At 49.1% G+C, this 24,658-nt stretch overlaps 1 protein-coding gene across 2 annotated transcripts in view; it reads right to left on the bottom strand.

The window, feature by feature from the left end:
* LOC107187918 (hemicentin-2) overlaps positions 1-24,658 on the bottom strand; it is a 51,133-nt gene that overhangs the window by 6,951 nt on the left and 19,524 nt on the right. The window contains exon 1 of one of the 2 annotated variants that reach the window (XM_015576121.1): positions 3,482-3,720. The exons of the other annotated variant lie outside the window; for it this stretch is intronic. Within the exon in view, the coding sequence (XP_015431607.1) occupies positions 3,482-3,554 (73 nt within the window). The 5' untranslated portion in view covers positions 3,555-3,720. Of the gene's footprint in view, positions 1-3,481; positions 3,721-24,658 lie in introns of those variants that run through there. 2 annotated transcript variants of the gene reach the window in all.

Below are 24,658 nucleotides of genomic sequence, written 5' to 3'. Positions count from 1 at the left end.
GCGTTCTCCCTGCCTCCTGCTCTCCCCAGACGCTTATACGGAGCTCCGTGGTCTCTACATTTCGTGTGTAAACGTGGCTTAACTCGGGTAATCTCTCCCCCCCCCCTGCCCCTTCATCTCCCGAAAAGATAGGAAATTGTAAAATCGATTATCGACGTTTACGTTATATTCCGTTTGCGCTCCAATTGCCGTTATCTCGGGACGACCTGTACGAGCTGCCGATGAAGTGGACGCGAGATAACAGGCTCGGAGTAATGCATTCGGGTCAACGGTATAACGTGACCGATTGTTAAACATTTCAAATCGAGGGGCGTTTTTTTCAGGGGAATGTGTATACACTATTTAGACGGCTGGGGAGGATTTGTGTATGTGCTCGTGTTTCGATGTCATCGTTGTATGACCAGGTGGGATCTACGCGTGAGTGGACACGGGTTCTTGCGATCGTTTCTAGGAGCAGTATGGCACTCTCCAGTAATTCTCATATTATTCGAGTGTTCGAAACGATCGACGACGACCAGACGACGGATCCCGACGGTGTCTCTTCACGTCATTGGGTCGCATAACGGTAAAGCCACCGGTTTGACTTCTTCGCCGATATCGCGAGAGAACTCTCTTTCTCCTTTGCTTCTCCCTTCCCCATTGGCCCCGCTCTATCCGGCCCCACTCACCATTTACCATCGCTCCAAGGGGATCGTTGTATCCCCTTCCTTTCAACCGTCTTCTCTCCTTTCTTCGTCCTTCTCTTTTCAACCTTCGTATCTCACCTTACGTGCCCGTTCCCCCCTCCCCCCCCATCTCTCTCCACCATACCTATGCACGGGGTCTATATTTACGTCTGCTTGTCTCTCTATAAATCCATCCGCGCGAGCGGCTCCTCTATATCCCTCTTTCTTTGCCTCTTCCCTTCTTAACCCCATCCATCGACCCATCGTAGTTTACGTTTTCCCGTCTTCTCCCCCCTTTACCTTTACCAACGTCTCACCTATCTCGACCCCCCCTCCCCCGGCGCCCCCTGTGTGTTTACTTTTGCGATACTGCCTTTCTTGCTCGCGTGCCATCGATGGGGGCCAGAGCAAACGAAAGGCCTTCACTCGATTTCTTCTGTCCCCCAGAGCCTGCAGGATGTTTTGCTAATATGTACGAGGCGGAATCATGGCGCGATTTAAAGAGAAATCGGTCGTGAACAGTACCCAAACAGAAATCTATCTACTGTTACCGACGTCACCCGTAAACGGCCATGAACCGTCGCCGAAACGTTTTAAGTACATACATACAGACTCCGCTCGATTATCGTCTGGCTTGTTCTACACGATTATTGTCCAGGCATTGTCCCCACCACTGGGGGGTAAGTCGTGGAACCTGTCAAGCGCATACTTTGTTGCCCAGCCTCGGGCTTCGGGCAAAAAAACGAGTTTACGAGGGTCTGAAACCTTTCTCCCTCTATGATTATTGTCCCCGCACGGACCAAAGTTCGGGACAATAATCAGGAGGAGTCTGTACTTCGAAACCAGTCTTTGCCATACTTCTACGTGCAACAGCTATTGAAGAACACGGCACGCACAAGCGACTGACACGTCGTCCGGCTGAGTGAGAGAGAGAGAGAGAGAGAGAGAGCGTTTAACGCGTCTCGTTTCGCGAGGAGACACCTGTGGCAGCACAGGGGGCTACGTCACGACACGACGAGACCTAACGGCCGTCAACCGGTGTGTCTCGTTCGATATTCCCTCGAATGGAGAAGCTGCTGTTTGTAGCGACCCAGAATTCCCTCCGTTCCCTAGGAATTTACGACAACGATCCTGTTTGTCCACGGTTCGCGTTAACAGACAACCCCTGTGTGGCACGCGGCCATTACACGAACACGAGAGCTACGGTTTTCGTCCGAATTCCGAAACACCAATGGATGTCAGAGAGTCCCACGAGAGATAGATCCCTTGGACCGTCGTATTCTAGGATGAAATCTCCCTCGACACGTCCACGATCTCCCTCCACTGGGTATGTATTTCGTGAAAATGCATATAGGTACATACTGTAGAATGATTCATCCGGATGCATGTGTGGATCCAGCGATCCAGTGAAGTTAACAGTTACCGATCCGGCAGGGTCGTAAAATAATGCGATCGTCGCGCGCCTCGTGATTGGATGGTCTCCGAGTTGTGACGCGCGATTGGAGCGGGGTCGACGCGTGGAGGGGCAGAGAGAGTGAACGTGTCGCATTATTTTTCGAATACGTATCTCGATAACTGTTAACTTCGCGCCTAATGTACCGTGACAAGTTTTTTTTTTTTTTTTATACACGGCGCTCCGATAGTTCAATTCCGGGATCGAGCGATACGTATAGTAGAAATTGGAAAAATCGAGCGTCGGGGGTTCTAATAAACTGGTTAATAGGGTACGGGGGACATAAATCGCGGATGTTATTGTCGCGATGAAACCGGGAACGAATAAAAGTTTCCGTTTCGTTTATTAACTGAACGGACACTGCTGGTAAATTTCGCAGCAGCTTGACTCTGTCGAAATATCGGACAGCATAGAACATCCCTCCAGGGATATAACAGGTAAAAGAAGATCTTTAAGGAAGTTCCCTGTCCTGTTTCTCCGGTTTTACCCTCCCGAACGGTCATCCATCTTGGCATCACCCACCGAACTCACCGCGCCAACTTCGAGACACGATCGTAGGGGAGAACCGGTCCCCCGTTTACGCGATACAGCTGTTACTCTACGCTTAGATCCTAAAACGGCAACATGTACACCGCAGAGGGCTAGGTTACCCTAGATCGGATTTACGAGGATGAAATCGCGAGCGAGGTTACCATTGGCCGAGAGAAAGGAGGCCTTCTATGGCCTCGCGACGGCTCAGAAGATAGCGATGGAGGACATAGTATCGATATTCTAAATATCGGTATTTGTGAATTCAAATTTCGATATATTGTATGCATCGATATTAAATGTAATGATATTTTGTATGCATCGATATTTAATGTGACGAGATATTCCAGTATCGATACTTAACCCATAAATATCGACACTTATTTTTATCGATACAATCGCTGCTTTTGCCGTAAAAATTCGTAAGAAAAATGAATCAATCGCAACATTCCCATAAAGTTTTGCGGTCGGTCGATTTCTTTTCCACACTGTCACCTGAGTAAATACACTTCAGTAAATATCTACTTAAATAAATTAATTATCTTCGTTTGTGGATTTCATTACTCCTAATTTGATTGCACGTATCGATACAATTCAAATCTAACGCAATCACTGCCAGAAGACAAGTTCGTTCAAAAGAACGAAGTAGCGCTCGAGTTACCTCTTAACTCTGCGGACACCCTACTGACAAGTTGTTCAAATCACGAGAAACGTATTTCGCTAAACACGAAAGCATCGGGAGCGATCCGTGTGTGACTCTGAGAAGTAACTCGAATATATCTCTTGAATCCCAAGTACGAAACGATCCTCCAGGGGAGGGGGGCAGGATACTCACCGGAACGCAGGATCAGGAACAAAACTGCGATAATGGGCATCCTCGCCGGGCCTGTTAGCCGGATCCTATCCATTTTATCGGCGAAACGATTTTTCCACGAGTGGCCCCCCGAAGCGGAACGGGACAGAAGAGTCGCGCGCGTGTGAACACACGCTCCGTTCAAGCGCGTTGGGACACACACACACACAGTGTTATTTCCGTGACTTTCACCGAGTGCGCGCGGTTGTTCGCCAGGCGAAATCGATCGTCGATCCTACACGTCGAGATCACGATTCCTGCGTACTCGCTACTATTATTTCCGTAGCTACCACTGTGCCCATCTTTCGATGTTCGATCGCTCCAAAAACACACTGTCACCAGATGATTCTTTCCCTCGACCGTCGTCGAACTTGCGAACAGCAGTCGAAATAACCTTCATGGGTTTATTTAGATTTTCTAGACGACGGGCTCTAAGATCACCGCGATTTCCTGGTACCACGACAGGCGACGCCAGTCGCTTCGCGATCCTCTCGATGGAACGGACTGTATCCCATATCTCACGGTCCCAAGACGGTGATACGGTGTTTCTCAACGGCTTACCAGGGGCTCCCAGAGCACCGTGTCGCTCGCACGCTGATTCCCATCGGCCGCCGTGAGCGCATCCGTTTACGTGCGCGCGGGGGGCGGGGAAAAAGCACCTGAGATACCAGACGGTGGAATTGGAAAAGGAACAACGTTTGCGCGCGATTTCGAAACGCCACGTTGCAACCGTCCACACACATACAGACTGAGAGACACAACAAACACACAGCTGGGGCACTCCTTTGTTCCGCCGGTGTGGCAGTTGTTGCGCGCGTAACACGCGCCTCTGTTCCGCAGCACACCTTTCCAGGCACGGTAATACGGTCCCCGTGGACACGCTCGAGAACCGCCCACGCTGTCCTTTAAATGCACAGACACGGACACGGTGTTCGATCCTGAATACCACGAAAACTATTTATCGTCGTGAACCATACAAGATATACACAAACCACTTTGAAGAGAATGTAATATCGAAGAAATTGTTTTTCTTGTGTTATGTAAATGGAGTTCGGTTGTATTTCGGCTCGTAGAAACACTTCGAAGGATGTAACGCGGATCGAGTAGTAAGAGAGGGAAAAAAAAAGCGATTTCAAATGTTCCATACGCCAACAGAAATGCACTCCACGAGGGTCGCGCGACGACTGAGCTTGGGGTCGCGTAGCATCGTTCCTACCCCCCACCGGTCGGCTTTCCCCCCTTGGTTCCCTGATGGTTTCCCACTCCGCTCCTCGAGCGTTGTAGCGCAGCGTATAGCTTTATACAGGGTGTTGAAAATCGTATGGTGAGGGTATTTAATAACGACTCGGATCGACTGAGGTGGATTAGTAAGTGTATGTACACATTTCCTGCACGGGTCGCCGGGAAGAATTCCGATAAGATAAGTTGCACCGTGTACACGAGGAGCAGATGCATATATGCGATGGTACATATTACCGAATGGAGAAACCACGCATCTGTCCAGGTGATATGTTCCGCCTAATTGAGGAATCGACGTCTCTGTCTCTGATTCAACAGCGTTTTTTATCCTGTCGAAAATCCGAAAGTAAGTGGCCCTGAATATCGGATTGTTCACTCGATGGTTGCTCGAATACTTTATACACTAAACCTACTGGATCCTTCGAAAAGGCAGGAATTAGAAAATTGAAACTCAAAGGCCAGAATTACAACAGGAAAACCGGTCGTTCGACCGGTAGGTTTAATGTTAAAGAATTATGTGCTTACTTTTTATATCTTTCGGACGAAACGTTCGCGGTCAAAACATGTTTGCAGTCAGAATACACCGAGTGTTTCGTTAGCATTCGTGGATCTCGAGCCTCTGTTTCTTTTTCACGACACCCTGTATATGCACGGTCGTCGTGATGCACGGTCGTCGGACCGGAGCCGTGAGGTATACGAGACGGTGCGATGGCGGTGATGGTAGCGAAGGTGGCGGAGAGCCTGAACGGAAGACGAGCGTAAAACACGTTCCTCGGACGAGAGAAAGAGACAGCGAGAGAGATGAAGATCGGGGGAAACGGTAGGATATGATGAAGATGGGACCCGGTGGAAGAGGGTAAAAGCGGTCGAAGGGGAAGGGACGGTGGTTGGAAGAGAGGTAGGACGGAACGCGAGAGAACAGCTTGCCCCCACCGACCTCTCCTCTGCGGCAGGTGGTTCTTGCCGCCCCGGGCTAGGCCCATGGGACTGTCGAAACCTTCGTGCAACCGTCTGTCGCGTTGTTCTGTCGAGGCTCTTTTTTTTTTTTACATCGTCGAACCTACCCCCGCCCCTATAGTGAAATTTTTCCGATCAACCCTCGAGAGAAAGCATCGAACTATCTGTTGCACGAGGGTTCGAGAGTTCGGCGTGCAACGATCTCGATCAATATACGGGCCTGGAAATGTAATAGAAACAAAGGGGTAGATTCGAAGACACGACCGGTGGTTCGACGGTCGAAGGACACCTAGGCGTGCAGCAGGTGTCCATTCCTCGAGGATCGCGCCTTTCCGTTCGCCCCCATCCGCTGTTTTTCTACCTGCTTCGAAGGATTCGACCATCTGCTCTTCACCACCGGGAGAATTCTCTATTTTCCTAGGAATAAATATATATATATACGTCTTATGAACAAACTCTGCAAGATAGAAGGAGACACTAGAAAGGGAGAGAGAGAAGAGAGAGGAAGGAGTGTGTACACGAAATGAAATCGAAGCCGGGTTCTCGAGGACAAGAGAAGACCCCGTCGTTGGAAGGCGAACGAACGCAGCCAAGAGGAAACGGTTCTCCCGATCGGGTATTTTAAAAATCGAACCGGCCAGGCGATTGGGCAGCCGGTGGCCAGGAGGTCCGCCGTGGAACGCGTCGAAAATGCGCTTAATTAAACGGTAACGATTCCTCATCCCCCTTTCTCCCCCGTTCTCGTGGCCCCGTTAACGAACCTTCCATCCCGCACGCTTGGTCTCCGTGGAAAACGGTCAGCTGGATAAGCCCGGATAAAATCGTCGAAATAATTGCGGTCACGATAATTGCGCCTCGATTTGGAAACTGCTACTAACCCCTTCTGGCTCGAGCAACCTGGACCCCTTATAACTTCCGGCCCGTCGATTAAAAAGATCGTCGATTGAACGTCCCGCTGTAAACGTCTTCGAATGATTTCGATCATCGTTACCACTCGACATTCGTTTCTATCGTCGTGATCGTAAAACGAACGACGATGGTGTACAATCTGGTACGGTACGCGTTCGAGTAGGTACGTACATACGTATATACACTCTTCGGAGCAGATCTTTGGACGGGATCGGGTACAACATACCCCTGGACGCCACGCGAGGGACAAGGTTAAAACCTGGGAAGAAAAAAGCCTGATCCGCGTACAGGGCAGCATCCCGTAGACCGCCAGTCACGCGAGCCATTAAAGATTCAAAGGCCCGGAGGGCGAGCAGATGGTCCCCGAACGGAGAGAAACGCCAGGAGGATGAGGAGGAGGAGGATCGAGGGTGATTCGGAGAGAGGTGTATATACGTATGGAACAGGCCGTGCTCGGACCCAGAACACGACGGCCTGCCAGGGAATTACATAGATAGGTATACCTTATATATATATATCTATATATATATAGGGAACCGGCAACACCGCCGTAACCGCCGCGGTTACGTCTCTCTCCTATGGTCGTACCGGTGACCGAGAGGTGCCCCTTCTCTCTCTCTCTCCTCTCTCGAATCTCCGCCAGGTTCTTTTCTACGCTCGAATACGGACTACACACTCTCCGATCCTTCACCCCCCACCCCTCCTTCCAGCGACCCCTCACCTGTGCCCCCCTCTCCACGACTGCACACCTTCTCTCCCGTTCGCCCGCGCTTTACCTGCCTTCTCTCCTTCCTACCTGGCCTGCTTGCCCGTTTGCCTGCCTGTTTTCCTGCCTTGGAACCTTCTAAACATCCGACAACGTTGCCTCACGAGCAACGCCGTCAGGCCACCTGGGAAATACCTGGCAACGTCGCTCGGATCAGGCCCCGGATAGAGTCCCCGGGGCCGCGATAGCATACCGCCGCCACCTCAAGACCCAGCGAATGGCCCCTTCGCTGGTTCGACTTTCTTACCGTTACTGGTCTGGCCCGTCTAGGCAGCACGTGCGTTATCGGCGCCAGGCCTTTGTCCCGTCTGCCAACTACTCTCTTGTCACCTCCCCTCTACCTATCTACGATATAAGCCCGCGGGGTGACCAGCAGTGGCCCATGGTAGACGAGCAAATATTGAGTCGTTCGCGCGAGCCTCGTGATTAGTTCGTGACTCCCCACGGTGGTTTGACGGGGCACGGATAAGGAATGTATATATTGATATATCGGATGATTGCGTGTATATGTATATAATATGTATATGCCAAGGAAGTTTAATCGTCGACACGCAGCGTTATTCTGTTGGTTCCACAGCGTGCTGCAACCGGGGTACTTGCTGGTCGGGATGTTTCAAGAGGCTCTCGAGATGCAAGCCGCCGCACTCCCACCCTCACCCCGTTCGTGGAATCCTCGAGACCGAGTATAAAGATGCCGAACCGCTCGAATCGAGTGTTGTTTATTTGTTCGTCGACTGGGGCTTTTTCAGCTGCCGGTGATACGCGGTGTAAAACGGCCCAACAGACGATAATACGATTTATCGTGGTAACTAATTGTACATAGAACGTAAGTTGCCTTTGACCGATTGAAAGACAGTTGCTATGTCTCTGTGGCGTGGTCGTACAATTTACGAAATAACGAATAACACAATTTATGAACTGCCACAAGCAATGACTTTACACTGACATGTACGCGTGTACATCGAACCCGTTTGAGGGGTTAATACAGTACACACGATCTAGCATAAAAAAGCGTGAACGTTGGGTATTACACCGCGACACAAGGTGGACGATATAGCCAATTAGGACCCGTGTAAGGAAACGGTTTAACCGGAGAGCAATACCCACAATATCTCAAAGACAACAGATCGTACTCAGCCTGGTCCAAACCCTCTCCCCTCACTAAACCTCGTCATTACATCCCGAACGCTGGTTCAGCGCTCAATGGCCAGCGTTCGAAATGTATTGACCCGTCCGAATCGATATGCATTGGTATTTGATATTAACGCCGCGAGGCGTTCGATGTAATAGACTCGGAGGATGGTAATCCTTCAAGTATCCAGAAGGCTAAGCCCTGTTACCAGGACAAACAGCCGGCCACGAAGAGAACCCCAAGCTACCCCCACTTAGTCTGTACCCTCCTCTTTGTTTCTTCTACAATAGAGAATGTGCTCGGCTGAACCGGTCTGACCCGAGATTGTGCAGCAAACCAGCGTTTCCTCTCGACCATTGCATCGTGAGGTTCCAGGAGCCCAAGGAAGAATACCGAGGAAGGAATATCGTTAGGATAGGGCTAGTCTTGAGTCGACGACGTCCGTTAAAAAACGTGTCCACCGCCCACGCGGACCTCCGCATACCCATTCGTCTCGCCAGCTTTCCCTGGACGACTCGGCAGTGGCTGTGCTACCGGTCGTACCTTCCCTTCATCCCTTCCCCTCCGTTCAACTCTTTCGTCGACCTTGGAATTCCTGATTCTCAGGCGTCGCGCGTCGTCCACCGATGCGCGGCTGCGATTCTTGGTGTGTCGCCGTACGTCGTCGTATGCTCGAACAAATACACGGTCCGCGGCGCCGGGATTCCGCCTCCAGGACACAATGCTTCGCGTGCACGCTAGGTCGCACCTAAGAACGTCGTGATGGGACATTATAATACCGCTACGTCGATACCGATATTGGGCGGAGTATATACACGCGCACGTGACTGTTCACGGTGCGTGAACGTCGTCGGTCTGGTTTCGCAAGGCTTACTGTCTACTGGCTTAAGTATGACGACGACGACGCGGAAAAAGCTGACCGGATAGGTCATCGGGAGTGCGGAGCTTGAGTGAAACCGTATGGCCCTGTTCGGGACACATACCTACTGAGACAAGAGGCTCTTTCATTTCGTTTCGGGCCGAGGGCGAACGGCGAGAAAAAACTCTTGACGAGGAGAGGAAGCAGGCCCCCGGAGACGCTTATCGAACAGCATTCCCGAAGTTTGTCGTCGCGAACGAGCCCGACTTGGCGTTATGGAATGTCGGGCCTGCGCGAGAATTGGAGCCGGGTCCCGGTGGCTCCAGATTTCGTCTTATTTTCGAACGTTCTGACGGTCTTGAGCGTTGCTACCAGATGGTCCAACCGTTTGAAAGTCTTAACCATCGATCACGGAATGCTGAATGGTTACGGAGTCTTAACGCAGATCGCTGAAGTCTTAACCCTCCTTGGGGAGATTTGACGACTAAGACTTGGCATGCATTTGTTTTAGAAATTAATGTATCGTTACTGCTTTGACATACTATTCCAAGCACCAAAAAATTCTATTCGTTTCATGTATGAAAAATTGTTTTCAAATAAATCGGTACCCAAAGGGTTAACCATTGATTACGATACGTTAATCGTTGTGAAGTCTTAATACAAGTTCTTTGAAGCTTAACCATTGATCGTAAGTGCGTTGAATAGTTTTCGAACTGTTAACGCAGAATGTTCCGAGTTTCAACCATTGTTCACAGTATATCGAACAGATTTTCAAGTCTTAAAGCAGAACGTTGAAGTCATAACCATCGGTCGCAAGAACGTCGGATCGTTTTGATCGGTCATCGTTTAGCCATGGGGCTACCCGTATGAAACAATAAGCTCCCTGCGGTATATACATCATCCGGTCCGTGAGTTAAACGTAGTTCCCAGATTGTGTTTAGACGCCGCGGAAGTAAATGAGATGAAAACATCAAGCCCCGGTATATACGTATACATACATATATCGAACTGCTCCACAAAGCACGTCCAATATTTACCATCACACCGTCCTCCCCGCGATCCCTGTGCGTTCTAATAGCGTGTGGCGACGTGGCAAGGTGCAGGGCCACGGGCGTATACGTATACATATACGACGCCTTGGCTATCGTTTACGAAACGAGGAAAAGAAATGTAAACGAACGGCCCAAAGTTGCCCGATAAGAACGGCGAACACGTGCCGTCTCGTTAAAACAGGAGCCGGATACACCCAGTGTGCGTGGTAAGCTCTCTGTTATTCGATGAAATAACACAGAGGTTGGCTGGCTGGCTGGCTGGTCTCGGCGCGAAAATGGCGCGAATCGCGACGACCCAGCGCGCCTATATTTGTAGGCGAGCGAGTACCAAGGGGAAGGCCTGGAGGGCCGCAACGCGGTGTGCAAAGCGACCGGCCGGTCGACCAGGGAGAGCAGAGAACGGACGGAAGGAAGGCAGAGGAGAAGAGAGGAGAAGAGTGGCTGGAAAGGTCTTGGGTTCAACGCTTCCTAAGAGACGATCGGTGAGGCTAAATTTAACCCTGTTCGCGTCACGGCACCCGGGAGATACGAGAACAGCTTCGCAGAAACCGAGGAGGCATCCTCGAAATTCCCTTCGATTGGCGGCGTTTCCTCTATCTCTCTCTTTCGATCGATCGATCGTTGCACCGAGAAAACTGATAACCGTGGAAAACTGGCTGGTTTCTTCTTGCCTCTCTAGACACACGGGAGTGGAGGAAGGTTGCGTGTTCGCGAAACGACGCGACACGACCTACGATCTGGCAGATACGTCTGCCTCGAGGAGAGACTAGGGATGCTCGATTCCGATTCGATGCTTTGGACGATCGGTTCCCTTCATTGATACACTAACAGCCTGACGTATGGAACCAGAGCTCGTAATTGATGGATTTTATGTATTTATAGCCTCTAGTTTTCTGTGAAATACAATACAAGGCAAAATTTTCAACAAGATATATACGCGGGGAAAGAAATTCTTTTTTCTTTTTAACGATAATAATTTATTCGCAAGTCCACACCCTTTGGTAAGAAAATACACAGAGTAATTGGGTTCCCCCTCACCTTCAGCCTCGATGATTATATTTTCTTCCCCTTTTTTTAATTATCAGTCCTGGTCCCATACGTTTCGCCGTTAGCGTATTCGTTGTACACGCCAGTGACGTGTCACCCAATCGATCTTCCGAAGAATCGAATCGGAATCGACAATCCCTAGAATAGACAAGGATTCCCCTCGAAGATCCTGGGCGAACGCCTCGACGTCAAAGGAGATCACGGTCGCAGTCGAAGCAATTAAATAGACGTGTTGAGCTCCGAAAAATCTCTAACACCCAGGCGGAGCGTCAAGAGTCACAGCTCAGAGATAACTGTCTTCTGTCCGACTCCAGTCGTGATAAGGGGCTTCGAAACGGGTGTGTGGTCTTGGTATCGGGGTCCTCTAGTTCTCCCCGGGTCGTTTATCTTTCCTCGATTGCTTTTTTCCTAAACGCCCCTGTCCCGCTGATCGGTTCCTCCGTCAGTGTTCGAGAAGACGACACGGTCTCTCGAGGGGCCCGCAGCCAAGCCAGCAGAGCGAGGAGAGGACTCGTCCTCGCGTGAAACAATGTACATACGTACACCACCTCTCTGGGACGTGCAAGGAGCGTGGGATAACGTAGGAGCCGTGCGTATCACGTGTCCCCCACGGTGGTGTTTCAATACAACGCACCGCCGAGAACAACGCACCTACTCACCAGCGTACGTACGCTATACAACGAGCCGTTGCGTATTCACGTAGCTGCGTGCCTACGTGGCCGTTGCCTCACGAGCCTTCGCCGAGTCCGCCACGAACTGTCTCCCCTTTCGTCTCTACCCGCAGAGTTCTTTCTTTTTTTTTTCCTCTCCTTCTGGAGAGTGGTTGAACGTGACCCAACCTAGGGACCTCCACTCGGTATATCGCTGTTTTGACGGGGACACGACGGAATGCACACGCCGAGGGATATATTTACGAGCGTAACCAATTTGCGTATTTCCCTTCCAGAGGGTGGAGAACTGTGGGAGGAGAATTCGGCCCACGGGAAAAGTCGCAGTACCGTTTCCACGTATAGGGTGGCGGAGGACACTTCGACGCGTGGGCGTTCGAACCCGAACGTGGGTATCGATCGAATTGGTTCGAGTTATTATAAATGGAGGGGGGAAGAGGGCATCCCTCAGCCTCGATGATTATTATACACACGGAAACTGCACACACAGGTAATCGTACGTGAATGCCTATTAACGAGTGCGCGCGCGTCAACGCGCGAGATTGATGCGGTTTAATTTTACGGATAACGAGCTACGGGGGTTGTTGGCCATTGGGTGGCCGAAAAAGGTGATTGCGGGCTGTCCCGTTTATCCGTTAAACCCACAATGGAACAGAGAACGATGGTCAACCGCGACGTGTATCCGTTCGTTTTAATCGATAATCAACCGTTTACCGTATATTTTATTGAATAAGTTCCGAAACAACCCTGCCTCGATCGTCCAAGTTCGTATTATGGCCACCTCCTGTTGGGAGTTCATCGTTTAAATGGCGGGACTCTTAGCTATTTGCGGTCCCGAAACCTGCCTAAAATTGTACATTCTCTCGGACCTCCAGGGTGGTGAATGGCGCTCGATACCGGTCAGAATAACGAGTTCGCGAACAATACGAGACCACCGCCGCGTGGTAAACACGATGTTCCGAAACGCTTACTTCCCGTATAAACAGGAAATCGGATTTAATTCACGTGCAACGCGGCGCCACGGTCATGAACTCCGTACCTACTGCATACACGCATAGCCGACGAGTAATCAACGCTGCGAAAGTTTAATGCCGTTAACCAAACAGCGGACGATCAAACCATGGGGAAGGGGCGGATGGAAACTTGTCCCCGTAGTTTTCCACGGTGCAGTATCGCGGCAATGAATCTTCCGATAAGACGAGGCGCGCGTCGAGCAAACTCTGCTTCAAGTATATATAGGGTGTTTAAAAAAGCGATAAATATTTATATGGTACACAGAATACTCTGTACTGAGTAAAAAGCCTTGGTAAATGTGGGTAGAAAGGTCAATCGTTTCTGAGATATAAATATTTTTGTATGTTAGCCACTGTGCCGTTCGGTTTGTAGGAGCTGGGCAACTCAACAGCCCCAAACAGTTCCTAACATAAATATCGAACATTCTTTTACCACCCTGTATAAGGCCTCTCGCCGTCGTACGAGGCGAACTAACGGCGACGCATTAACCTAAGTCCCTTTTCCGTGAACGTCGGCCACGTCGAGAAACCGAGCTTCTAACCCCGTGGCTGAATTTTTAATGCAGTTACTACGCCACTCTGGCTCGTAAATCTGTTCGCGGGGAGGGTGATCGAGTAACCCGGCCGACCGGGGAAAGCAAAAGGAAAGAAAGACTGAGCGGTGCGCAGGAAAAGAAGAGTCCGCGGGAGTACGGTAGCCAGAGAGGACCGCTACGACGGCGATGACACGAGGATACATGGCAGCCAACGGGACGATTTATCATCGAGAAAGCACACGCTGGTACACCTTCTTCCTACCCCCTAGTACGGTTGGGAATCTCGTGGAAGAGTCTAACGATCGATCCACGATCGGGAAACTCGACCACCGCAGACTCCTTATCGTATCCCCTGGTTCCTCCTCCTACCCGCTAGATCGAAGCTGTACCAACCCCCTCTCGGTTGTCCTGGGCGAAACTACACGGAGAAGTTCGCTGGGTGGGCACCTGTTGCACGGATTTCCGCGCCACCGTTTTCCGCTGGGCGACCGCGTGCGTCTATTGCGCGCGGCTCGCGTGCGCCCGTCACGTTGGGTGGCACAATAAGGGGGCGGGAAGGGGGGAAGAGAGAAATGCGGATGCGTCGAGCGATTAAGTTGCAATCCGCGGATTTGCCGCGTTGCGGACCGAGGCCTTGACATGTACAGATATAGACTCACCGCTTATATATACATACCACTCATGATTTAGTTATCTATCCTCGCCGGAGAGGAACCAAGGTAATACGATTCGCCCGGATTTACGTAATCCTACAGTGGAAAACGAAGCGGCCAGGAATGGTTGGCGTTTCTTGTTGTTCTTTGATTTCGTCAGAGGTTGCTGGATTTTCCGTGTGTTTCGACAGCGGATTCTTGCTGGGCTTTGCCTCACGCGGATCTCGAGTAATAATACGAGGAAGCGATTATACCGCGTGATTATGGTGAAACAATTACGGTAGGGGTGCTCGGTGGTTGGGAATGAATATTTAGGGGTTGATATCGACGAGGAAATATATTTCTTTTATCGAGGTGACGTTATAAGTAGTTTGCAATTGTTTTGCAACAATTTTATTACCCATCTAATCTAAATTTTTCCTATAAATCATCATTCAATTCGTTACTAGACTGCGGATGATTAAATTGTTTAATTTTTGTTAATACCGTTAATTTTTTTTTATGTCAGTTGACTCTATCATATATATTAACTAACCCCACAGCCTGGGTTTGTTGATTTATTACTTTGGAATTTCCGAATAAAGTTTGTGACCCAATTGCCTGCACCAGAAATTACTTATGATTCCACCCAATATTCTTCAGCAAACTTAAATCAACGTATTCCTTCGTGTTCGCAAGGAATAGGAAGATGAAAATGGAAACGTGAAATAAAGATGCGCAAAATCTACGAGAATATATATTATATTGTTCTCCTCCGACTCTTGGGTATCATCAATCTTAGTCAAGAATAGAAAAATATCTTCTAAAAATGCATACTTCCACGGAGATGTCTAGCAAACCGTTAGTGAATGATGACGTCGTCGAAATAGCTCTCTGAAATTGATAAAATTCCTTTCATTTAGTCCACTTTTTAAGTTTCCTAATTTTCGATCACTCGATCTAAATAAGCGTATATAAAAAATCTACCAAAAACGGCAATTGAATACTAGAAGTTCGAAAAAAAGTTAAAATTTATTGAACGGTGTTATTCGAAACCGTGGTCCTCTTGATCGCAGTCACGAGCACCGTGATTACCGTGTACCCGAGAGCACGGCGCATGTTACGCTAGACTACCAAAGGAATGGGGACGTCAGTGATATGTGACGCGTAGTTGCGAACGCGTTGAGCATAATTATTTCTTGTTCGCTCGTTAACGATCATCGGGCGCAGCCTTGCTGGAGCGAATCCAGAACAATTTCATGAAAGTCCAATTAGATATCTTTTCATTGACCATTCCGTCGTCCCCGAGTCTATTAATCTCTCTCTCTCCCTCTCTATCGATGCGTAATGATCCTACTTCTCCGTACAGCTCGCGGTCCGACGTGACTCATTTGCATTGCTGGCTGCATTACGTGTCCAGTGGATCACGAAATCGAAATGAAACGAGAGATCGATGTATCTGGGCGGAGTGATGCTTGGAAAGGAAAGGGGGAGGAGGAAGGATGTGTGCCTTGTTCTCGGAAGCTGACGCGAAATCGGTGGCCCCATCGCGAGAAATCGACCCGTTATCCACTGGATTCTCCGTAGGAGGAAACCACGTAGCGATCGGCACGGCTGTTTTCGAGCGTATATACCACAACCACGTCGAGGTGCGTGGAGGATATAGCGGCGCAGAGCTTGGGCCTCGCATCTGCGAACCCGTCACACCGGTCCCACTTCTCTCTGGCTCCAATGGCGTAGGAACGACGGGGTTTCCCGCTGGGCCCCGTACGTGGAATGGTAATTCTACTCGAGGTTAAGCGATTTAAATTGCGTGCAACTGGGATGGACGTGATCGAGAGAACGCCGTATGTATCGGTGACAGAGATAGGCAAATTCATTATTTGGAAAAAGTGCCGTTACTAGTGCCCATATTTGTCGTGAGAAAATACATTGTTTATAAAAAAACAAGGTAAAAGCAAAATGAAAATATTTTTAAAAGGTACATGATACCAAAAAGATGTAGTGAGTGGTATCTTTAACAGAATACAGTAAATCATCGATAAGTGTTCGACGGCTCCTCGGCACTGAGTGTTCAGACGATATCCCCACCACTGGAAGGGTTCTCTCCGTGGGACTAGTCAAGCCCCCCTCCCCCCGAACATTTAGCACCGGGGAGTCTTCGAACATTCATCTATAATTTATTCTTCCATCGATCAATGAACTCTGGTCCTATACTTTTGGTCGATAGTGTACATATATACACCGTTATGGAGAATAGCCTTAATGGGGGGAAGGGAGGGGGGATATATGGGACCACTTGGATGAAAGATGATGTTTGTAAATGTCCACAACGTGTAAGTTAAGCATTTCCAATGGAATCCGGCTCGATATTCCATAATGTTTCCTGTGGCTTGCTCAACATCCTCATTCAATCACAAGGATAATGTGCGCTCCAATATATCCGGAATACATGCACACTCCATGTGAGAATCGTTTTCCCTCGTCTAACGCCAAACAATATGCGGAGAGTTCGCTGGTCGCCGAATATTCCGTGCTCCGAATACCGGGACCGTGGTCTTTTGCTTCGAGTTCTTAACCCTTTCAGACCTGAATTTTCTTTTAAGAGTAAACCAAATATTTGATTACACATTTTAACTCAGTAGAGTGTTCAGATATTTTGTTAAACAAACATTTTTTTAAAAAAACTGAATTTACTAGACCTACTAAACACATTTGGCACACGAACGAATTCAAATTTTTAAGAAAAATATGGATTTGCAAGACACTGTACCTAAGGCTTTGTGGAAAATTGTCCGAAACTTCATGTACACAAATGTGACGATCAGGTCTGCAAGGGTTAATAGGACAGTATGTATAGAGTCCTGGTGTCACTATTTCACGCCAGATTTTTAACAGGGAATACACACACTACGGGGTCGTGGGGTCTTTTCGGACTTCTACGGACACAACACTTCGAGGCCATTTTTCCTCGGGGTCTTCCATCGGTCTCTCTAGTTTTTGCACCGTGCACGTTGTTCGTTCTCTGGCTCGGAGAGCATCTCTCTGTCCCCGATGTTTTTGCGAACGTGCGCGGCCGTCGAGACGGAAAATTCCTGATGAAAACTGAAAATTCTTGGCTTTGCGCCATTGGATTCCAGTCGAGCCGGTTGCCGCTCCTACCAGCGCGCCGTTACCTTCTCCACCTCTCTCTCTCTCACCATCCCCGCCCCCTTCCTGTCCCTCAGCGCTCGTTCTCCCTCCACCTCTCTTACGTTACCACTGTTTTTCTCGGTCCCTCTTGGTTCCACGGTTTTTCAGGCTGACGTGTCTCTGTCTTTCTATGGAGACCTTCCGAGAGAATCCACCTTTAGAGCTCTCTCTGTAGAGGTCCCCTGTGTATACATGTACTCGTTGCGCTGGTGAAACGTCGGAGACACGATATACCACCAGTGGTCCCTCTTCGTTTTGGATTTTAACTCGGCGTAATCGATGCGCGTTACTTTCGCTGTCTTCCCTCCCCACACCCGTGTCCATCATCAATCCTCAGAGCCGTCGACGTTCTCGACTTTGGAAACGACGCTGACCCATTTGCGCGACGCTCCCATTAATCGGGTGAACTTCGTGGAGAAATCGTGCTGCGAGAAAGAGACAGAGAGAGAGAGAGAGGGAAAGTGGGTTGAGAGAGTGAGAAAGAGAGATTCAGATTAAAGGGGGTCTTTTGAAATCTCCAGCGACTCGATTAGACAACGTACGGTACTTAAGAGACCAGCTCGCGAGATGCTTTTGAGGGAACGCGATAAGACCGAATCCGAAAAGATATATATCCAACGGGAGAGTACGTGGAATCATTAATTTTCCTTGCGCGGAAGAATATATATTGGAATTGGTAGATTCTTCATCTTCGGCCGAGAAATCGTTCCTCCCTCTCCCCTTTTTCCCCAGTTTTCAATTCCAACCGACATTTATCTAGCTGCGCCGGGGCTATCAGACCGGCCCATGATTCACTGTCGAAGTTGAATATTCTCTCGCTGGTGTAGCTACGTCCAGGCACGAAGAAGTTTTCCGATTCATTGGAACTGGGGAAAATTCTAGCGCGTCGCTGGGTAATAGGGCCGACCTAATTGCCGTTTAAAAAGTCCGTAGTTTCTCGATTGCAGCCTTATAAAATAACAGGGGGAGCGTAGAGTCTTCCGTGGTGGGAGGTGCGCCTCGACAAGCCCGTCTCTGATCGCTATTCCTGGAACAGCCTATAGACCGCCGTCATGCAACGACGCCTCGATGTATCGCTTCGGGAATCGATCCAGTGGTCAGCAATCGGAGAATATGTGTAAAGCTTCTCTCTTCAACGGTGGACTACAATCTTCCAAATGCAGTCTGACGGGCAGCATTTTCGTGCTCGCAACAAGGAAGCACTCTTTTCAACGAAGGATATTCCGAGAACTCGGAACGCACAAGGCGGCCATTGTGTCCGACGTGAGACCTGCACATCACGGTTTTCGGCTTCCGAGAAGACTTCGGGGAAAAAGGGGCAGGCCAGTTCCTTGTGAGAGACCGATTCGTATATAACCACGAGAGATCGTGTAATGGAGCGGAGTTAGATGCCCTCCGGTTAATTCTCTTTAACGATTTATCGTCCCCGGAACCGACAGGCGGTTCCACAGTGAAGTTCGACACGATCCTCGACCCAGTGAACTCCTCTTCCCTGGCGGAGGCACGTATCGGTGGGGGCAGAATTTTGGGAACACCTTCGCACGAAAATGAAAAGGAAGAATGGAGACAGGGACCTGAGCAAACAAAATTATAGAGCGCACTGGTCGTGGGAGAGAACTGGAGAGAAAACCTGCTCACCGCCCAGGCCCGGTGGCAAAGTGCGTGGCAAACAACCGAACGAGGAGAGTCAACAAAAGAGGCATGTTTCGGGGGTTATACATGTACTTTCCTGTTTCATTCATTAGGATTGTGCCCTTACCGAAACGGGAGTCACGGAGGTGGCAAGTGTGGGTATATAGTTACTCGACCGTGATACCTGAACGTATATACGGGTTCGGATTTAGCACTGGAGAGACACCCTGGGCAAGTGTCGAAGAATTTGAAAACAGTTACATATGTTTTCGACTTATGACACTTTTCTTGCAGGAGTGCGATATAATAGACCGATAATTTCATATTGTTGCTACCTATACCACCTACACCGAGGACACAAATAATGTTTACTCCCACTAGTTTCAACAACAATACCTCCACAAAAAAATTCGTAAAACAGAATATGCACAATGTTTGTTGTAAAATTCTATTAAATATTACGCAACAACACACATCGGGCTCATACATATGCAACAGTTACATAGGACCAGGCGTCCTCGAGGCCCCATGTAATCGTCTTCCGACGAGGATAAAACGAGCCTCCCAAACCCGAAAGGTGCCTAAATCAGAGTAAAAGTTCGATACGCTCGTAACAAGAGACGCGTACAACCGCGGCTAGGCTCGCTAGCCTCGAGCCGCTTATTTATGGGCGCATGGCGTTCGCGTCGTTACGCAATCCGTGTGTTTATGGTCGAGTAACGGCGCAACTTACTAGGCCAGGTCTACCCACTGCTCTTTCTCTCTCTCTCGGCCCGTCGTAGTAAACCCGTCCGACGCACAACCCTCTCCTCCGTGAACTTTTCCTCACGCGCCCTCGTTGCAGAACTTTCCCCCGCCCCTTCGTGTTCGTCGGGTCTCGGCCAGGCTCGCCTGGCCGCGATATCATCAGCCTTGGCTGCTCGTTTTTATAAGGAACGTTCCGCGAGCCTCAGGATCCCGTAAATTTTCCACCGTTGAGCCCCCCCTCCCTTCCAGCATCCCCAACGTTATTCCGTCTCGTCCACACGAAAACTTTCCAACGAGCTTTTCCCCCTTTGCTCCTGTTCTCGAGGTGGTGGTGTGTATTCGCGACGGGAAAGAAAAAAAAAATGAACGTTGGTCGAGGGATACGTCCGTACGCGCTTCGAGGATCGTTACGCTCGAGCACATCCCACCGGAAGAACTTTATCCCAGGGCTTCTCGAGTTATATACGCGTATAGCAGGGGGGTGGAACGAAGAAGAAGCCCAGAGAAACAATATACACGGATGAAAGAGGAGGCGTTCGGAGAGAAACGAAGAAGAGGAGGAAGAACGACCCCGAAGAGACAGCGTTCGTCGTCCCGATCCGGGGCCGGGCAATATCGACGGAGACCCGTTCTCGAAGCGTCGTCGGCGGAACACGACGTACGAGCCAGCCGAGTAAGCTCGATAAAACTAGTTCTCGAATGGCTCGGGGATATAGAGCCCCCGCCCCCTCCACTTTTGTTCCCGTTTATCGAGTTATTCGCGGCCGGTTCGCGGCGGTCGCGACTTTCCGTGTCGATCGTTCTCCACCCCCTCTAACTTCGCCCGAAGTGCAGAGTCGTTAAGACTTTGTCCACGGTTCCTTCCCTACGTCAACTTTCCGCCACGACGATAGTCGCGGAGAATGCGAAAGAGCGCGTCTGTCTACGGTCTGGGGCGCCTCTGACGTTGGAAAATCGTGAGTGGAGAAGGGTTCGGTGTCGGTGTCTCAATAAGGCAGCAGAGGATGTCGTTCGGTCATGAGAAAAAAGGAAAAAGAAGCAAGGAAAAGAAAGAGACAGGGGGATCTGGTGTGGAGCCCTCCGTCGCGAATCCTCCTCTTCCAGTAGAGGCCTCCGGAGGCGAGACGGCGAGAGCAAGAACGGCAGGAAAGTGTTTATCCTTGAGATTGGACGTTCCGGGAGCCATCCTCGTAATCCCCTGGTGGCAATCTCGTAATCCTGCCGTATAACTTTGGCCCCCCTCACTCGTTCTCTCGATCTCGTGCCACGCCGCCGTCGGACGATTCGCCCCCGAGACGCACCACCCCCTAACCTCGTCTATGAGACACCCTGGGATGTCTTATCCTATTTTATCCGTGATTCGGTGTCGTTGCGACCGAGTCAATATTTCCTTCGACCATTTTTTCGCCGTCCAGTCCATCGAACGGAAGTCCCTTCCAATCGCGACGACTGTCTATAGTATAGAACCTATATAGACTCTATAGCTTTACCTACCACCGGAGATAAATGGAATTTAAAGACGTCAAACGGGGGTGAGAAGGAGGATCGAGGGAGAAGAGAGGGGAAGGTTAATCGTACCGACTACGTTTAAAACGAGGATCGCTCGAGCAGCCAGCTCGGGTAACTAGACACTCCTGAAACCGTGGCGAGCACTCGTACCCTAACGAAAGGTAAACCTCCCTACCTCTTTCTCTAGCGAGCACAAACTTATCTGAGCGGTTTCTTTTTTGTTCTGTCCACTGTGTTTCGCTCCGGTACGCTGGCTGTATGTACAGTCTCCGTTCGAGATACAGAAGTCCTCCTTTAATCGACTCGGTTTAAAGACCGTCGTACTCACCCTCTCTCGATCGAGTCTGTCAGACACGAGATCACGGTGTTATCTTTTCAAATTTAACGCCCCCGTGATTAAGAAGATAAGACGTTCGATAGAGGGTGAGACTTCTTTCGAGCAGAAAATCCAGCCGAGGGGCTGCTTATCTGTGTGTCTGAATGCAGCTTATTTTGCGATTCGATGAACTATAGTGAAGGGGATCAACAGTGGGATCTTTTAAAAGTTAGTAATTACAAAAGTCCAGGGGAATCTCAAAAAGGATCGTTAAGAGGTTAATAAACGGAGAAAAAAAATAAATGGGATATTCCAAAAGGATCGTTAAAAGACTGATAAATGGTAATCACATCGTTCGCCGAATGTCCAAGCAAAAAAAATTCGCCACGCGAATCACTGGCGCACGCTCGATTTCTGTTCACGGTACCACGGGCAGCGACATATTATTCCGCAAATGACACATGCAATTTCCCTCCTACCGACCCTCCCTCCCTCCACCCCCCGCGACGTATCCGTTTGCAAATCAATAAGACGAGGGCCCGATATTATGCATAGAGAGTTACCGTTTCTGAAACGTGTTGCATTCTCCTCGTTACGGCGAATAATCGCCGGAATAATCAGCCCTCTCTGGTACGGGGAATATGGAAAATGAAACACGAGATTCCGGGAAAACAATCGAACCAGGTGCTTTTCCCGTACAATAATCACCGCGTATGCCGCGAGATTAATGAAACTAAACGGTGGAAATATCAGCTGCGTGCGGTGGCCGGTCTCTAAAATTGATAATCGGGTTCGGCAACGTGAAATTAAATGTCCCCCCGCTGTGTTTATGCAAAATATATTCACCTTTGTCGACGCCCGCGCGACCGGATGATAATAATCACTTCCGGAAAATTTAGATGTGAAACAGACACAGGTGTATTTTTACCATAAAATTGTCAATTTCGAGCGGAGTTTCCGGCATTCCACCTCGTTATTCGAAAGTCACGGAACGTACAGTACGACCCAGAATTATAGAACCACCACTAGAAAATGGCAGTTCTAACGGTATGGTAAATGTGTAGGAAAAAAAACCACAGTATCACGAAAAAAGATTTTCTTTTCACCTTCGTTAGAACTACCATTTTTTAGGGTGGTTCTAATGTTCAGTGTCGAGGATCCTTCGAACACTCATAGAGGATTTACTGTATTCCGAGCTGTGCGCGCCCAGCTGTACGCAACAACAACCGATGCGAATTCGATGGAGAACGTGCCGAAGAGTACGTATACATACTACAGTCGAACGGGATCCAACTGTTACACTGCACGTGGAACAGTTACGGTAACTCGATTCCCATCGTTCCAGGAGGATCGTAAACAAGTTGTCGCGATCCATCATCCTGGTATAGAAAAGTTCCCGAAACAGTCCAAGGTGTGCAGCATCAAAAACTATACCTACGAAAATCGCCAACGACTTCGATCATTCGTCGGGTATACGATCTTCTATTCCAAGCTAGAGTTTCACTGTGATTTCGTTCGAGTTACGTGTTCGAAAAGTCCACCCCCGTGGGAGAAACGTTTCGTCGCCACTTAAGAACCGACCTCGTTTCCCAGAGCTGCGATTCGACGAAAAACTAAAGTGAGTTCAGTAGGTGTTACAAAGATAGACGGGGTCTAACTGGATTTAAACGATCGGGCCACAAGATCGATATATAGGGTTCACGGGGGCTCTCTGTGGCTCGAGCGTCGTTCGTCGGTGTCCTTTGAGGGCCTCCCACGAAAAAGTTTCCTCGCGGAAGAGAAAACGAATGGGGGTGGGGAAGAGGGAGAAGGTCAATTCTAATCGCGAAAGCGTAAACGAAGTGCGCCAAGTGTAAAGGTGAAAAGGACCGAGTTACTTTCCGGCGTTCCATCGACCGCCTGTCGTCCACCAAACCACCCCCTTACACCGCCTCGCTATGTTTTCTTTCAGCGTCTTCTGCGGGTCTTCTGTGTTTACCGTACGGCCTCTCTCCGGTCTCTTCTAAGCCTTTAACCCGTTGCTATACTCTGTCAAACGGGGGATCGTCCATCGTGGTCTCTGGTCGAAAGTTTTGAACGAATCCACAATGGTCCAGAATCAAAATTTAGCGATTCGTACGGTTATTTAACCCTTTCGCTACGGCAGACTTTGAAACATACCGAGCGGGATGTACGGTAGAATTTCTGTTGCGATCTACGTTGTGAACCACGAATATTTAATTTCTCTTTAAAGGAATATATTTAATAATTTAACATAGTATGGTATAATGCGAAACATCGGGCAATACATAATCCTACGTTACAATTTTTGCATTCGTAATGCGCCAACTATTTGTAACGAACAATGTGAAGTGAGCGTCTATAAGCGTCAACAGTATTGAAAGGGTTAACTAAGCAATGAAAAATTTGGAAATTATCAATCCTGAAGAAATTTTTATCAATTTCAGGGATCCTCCTCGATGACGTCATTCGCTAACAGTGTGTTCTCAACATCTTCATGAAAGCCAGAACTTTACGAGAATTTTTGTTCTGTTTTTGACCGAGATCGATCATACGAAAGGATCTGAGGAGAACAATAGTACACATGGAACAAATCCCCAGTCGTATGAGTTCTGTGAAAGGAAAAAGGATTTTTTTTGACAAATTCAGCCGTTGAATTTTGTATACTAGACCACTGTGGCATCCCTGGAAAATAGAAATCGTAGTTAAATGCGTTATACGCTGTCAAACGAACAGGAGCTCGTCTACTGTTCTTCTCGGTCGAAAATTTCAAACGAATACCCCCGAAAATAGAGATCCTAGTTGAATGGGTCGATATATATATATTCTGTCAAAACGAACGGGTGATCATCCACCGTTCTTCGCTTGTCGAAAATATCAAACGAACCCCCTGAAAACAAAAATCATTCTCTAACGATCTCCAGGGGGTTAAAGCGTTCAGTTCCCTCCATTT

This window comes from Dufourea novaeangliae, unplaced genomic scaffold, assembly GCF_001272555.1.
Source record: "Dufourea novaeangliae isolate 0120121106 unplaced genomic scaffold, ASM127255v1 scaffold120, whole genome shotgun sequence".
Lineage (NCBI taxonomy): Eukaryota > Metazoa > Arthropoda > Insecta > Hymenoptera > Halictidae > Dufourea > Dufourea novaeangliae.
This window is presented reverse-complemented; position numbering and strand designations above follow the sequence as displayed.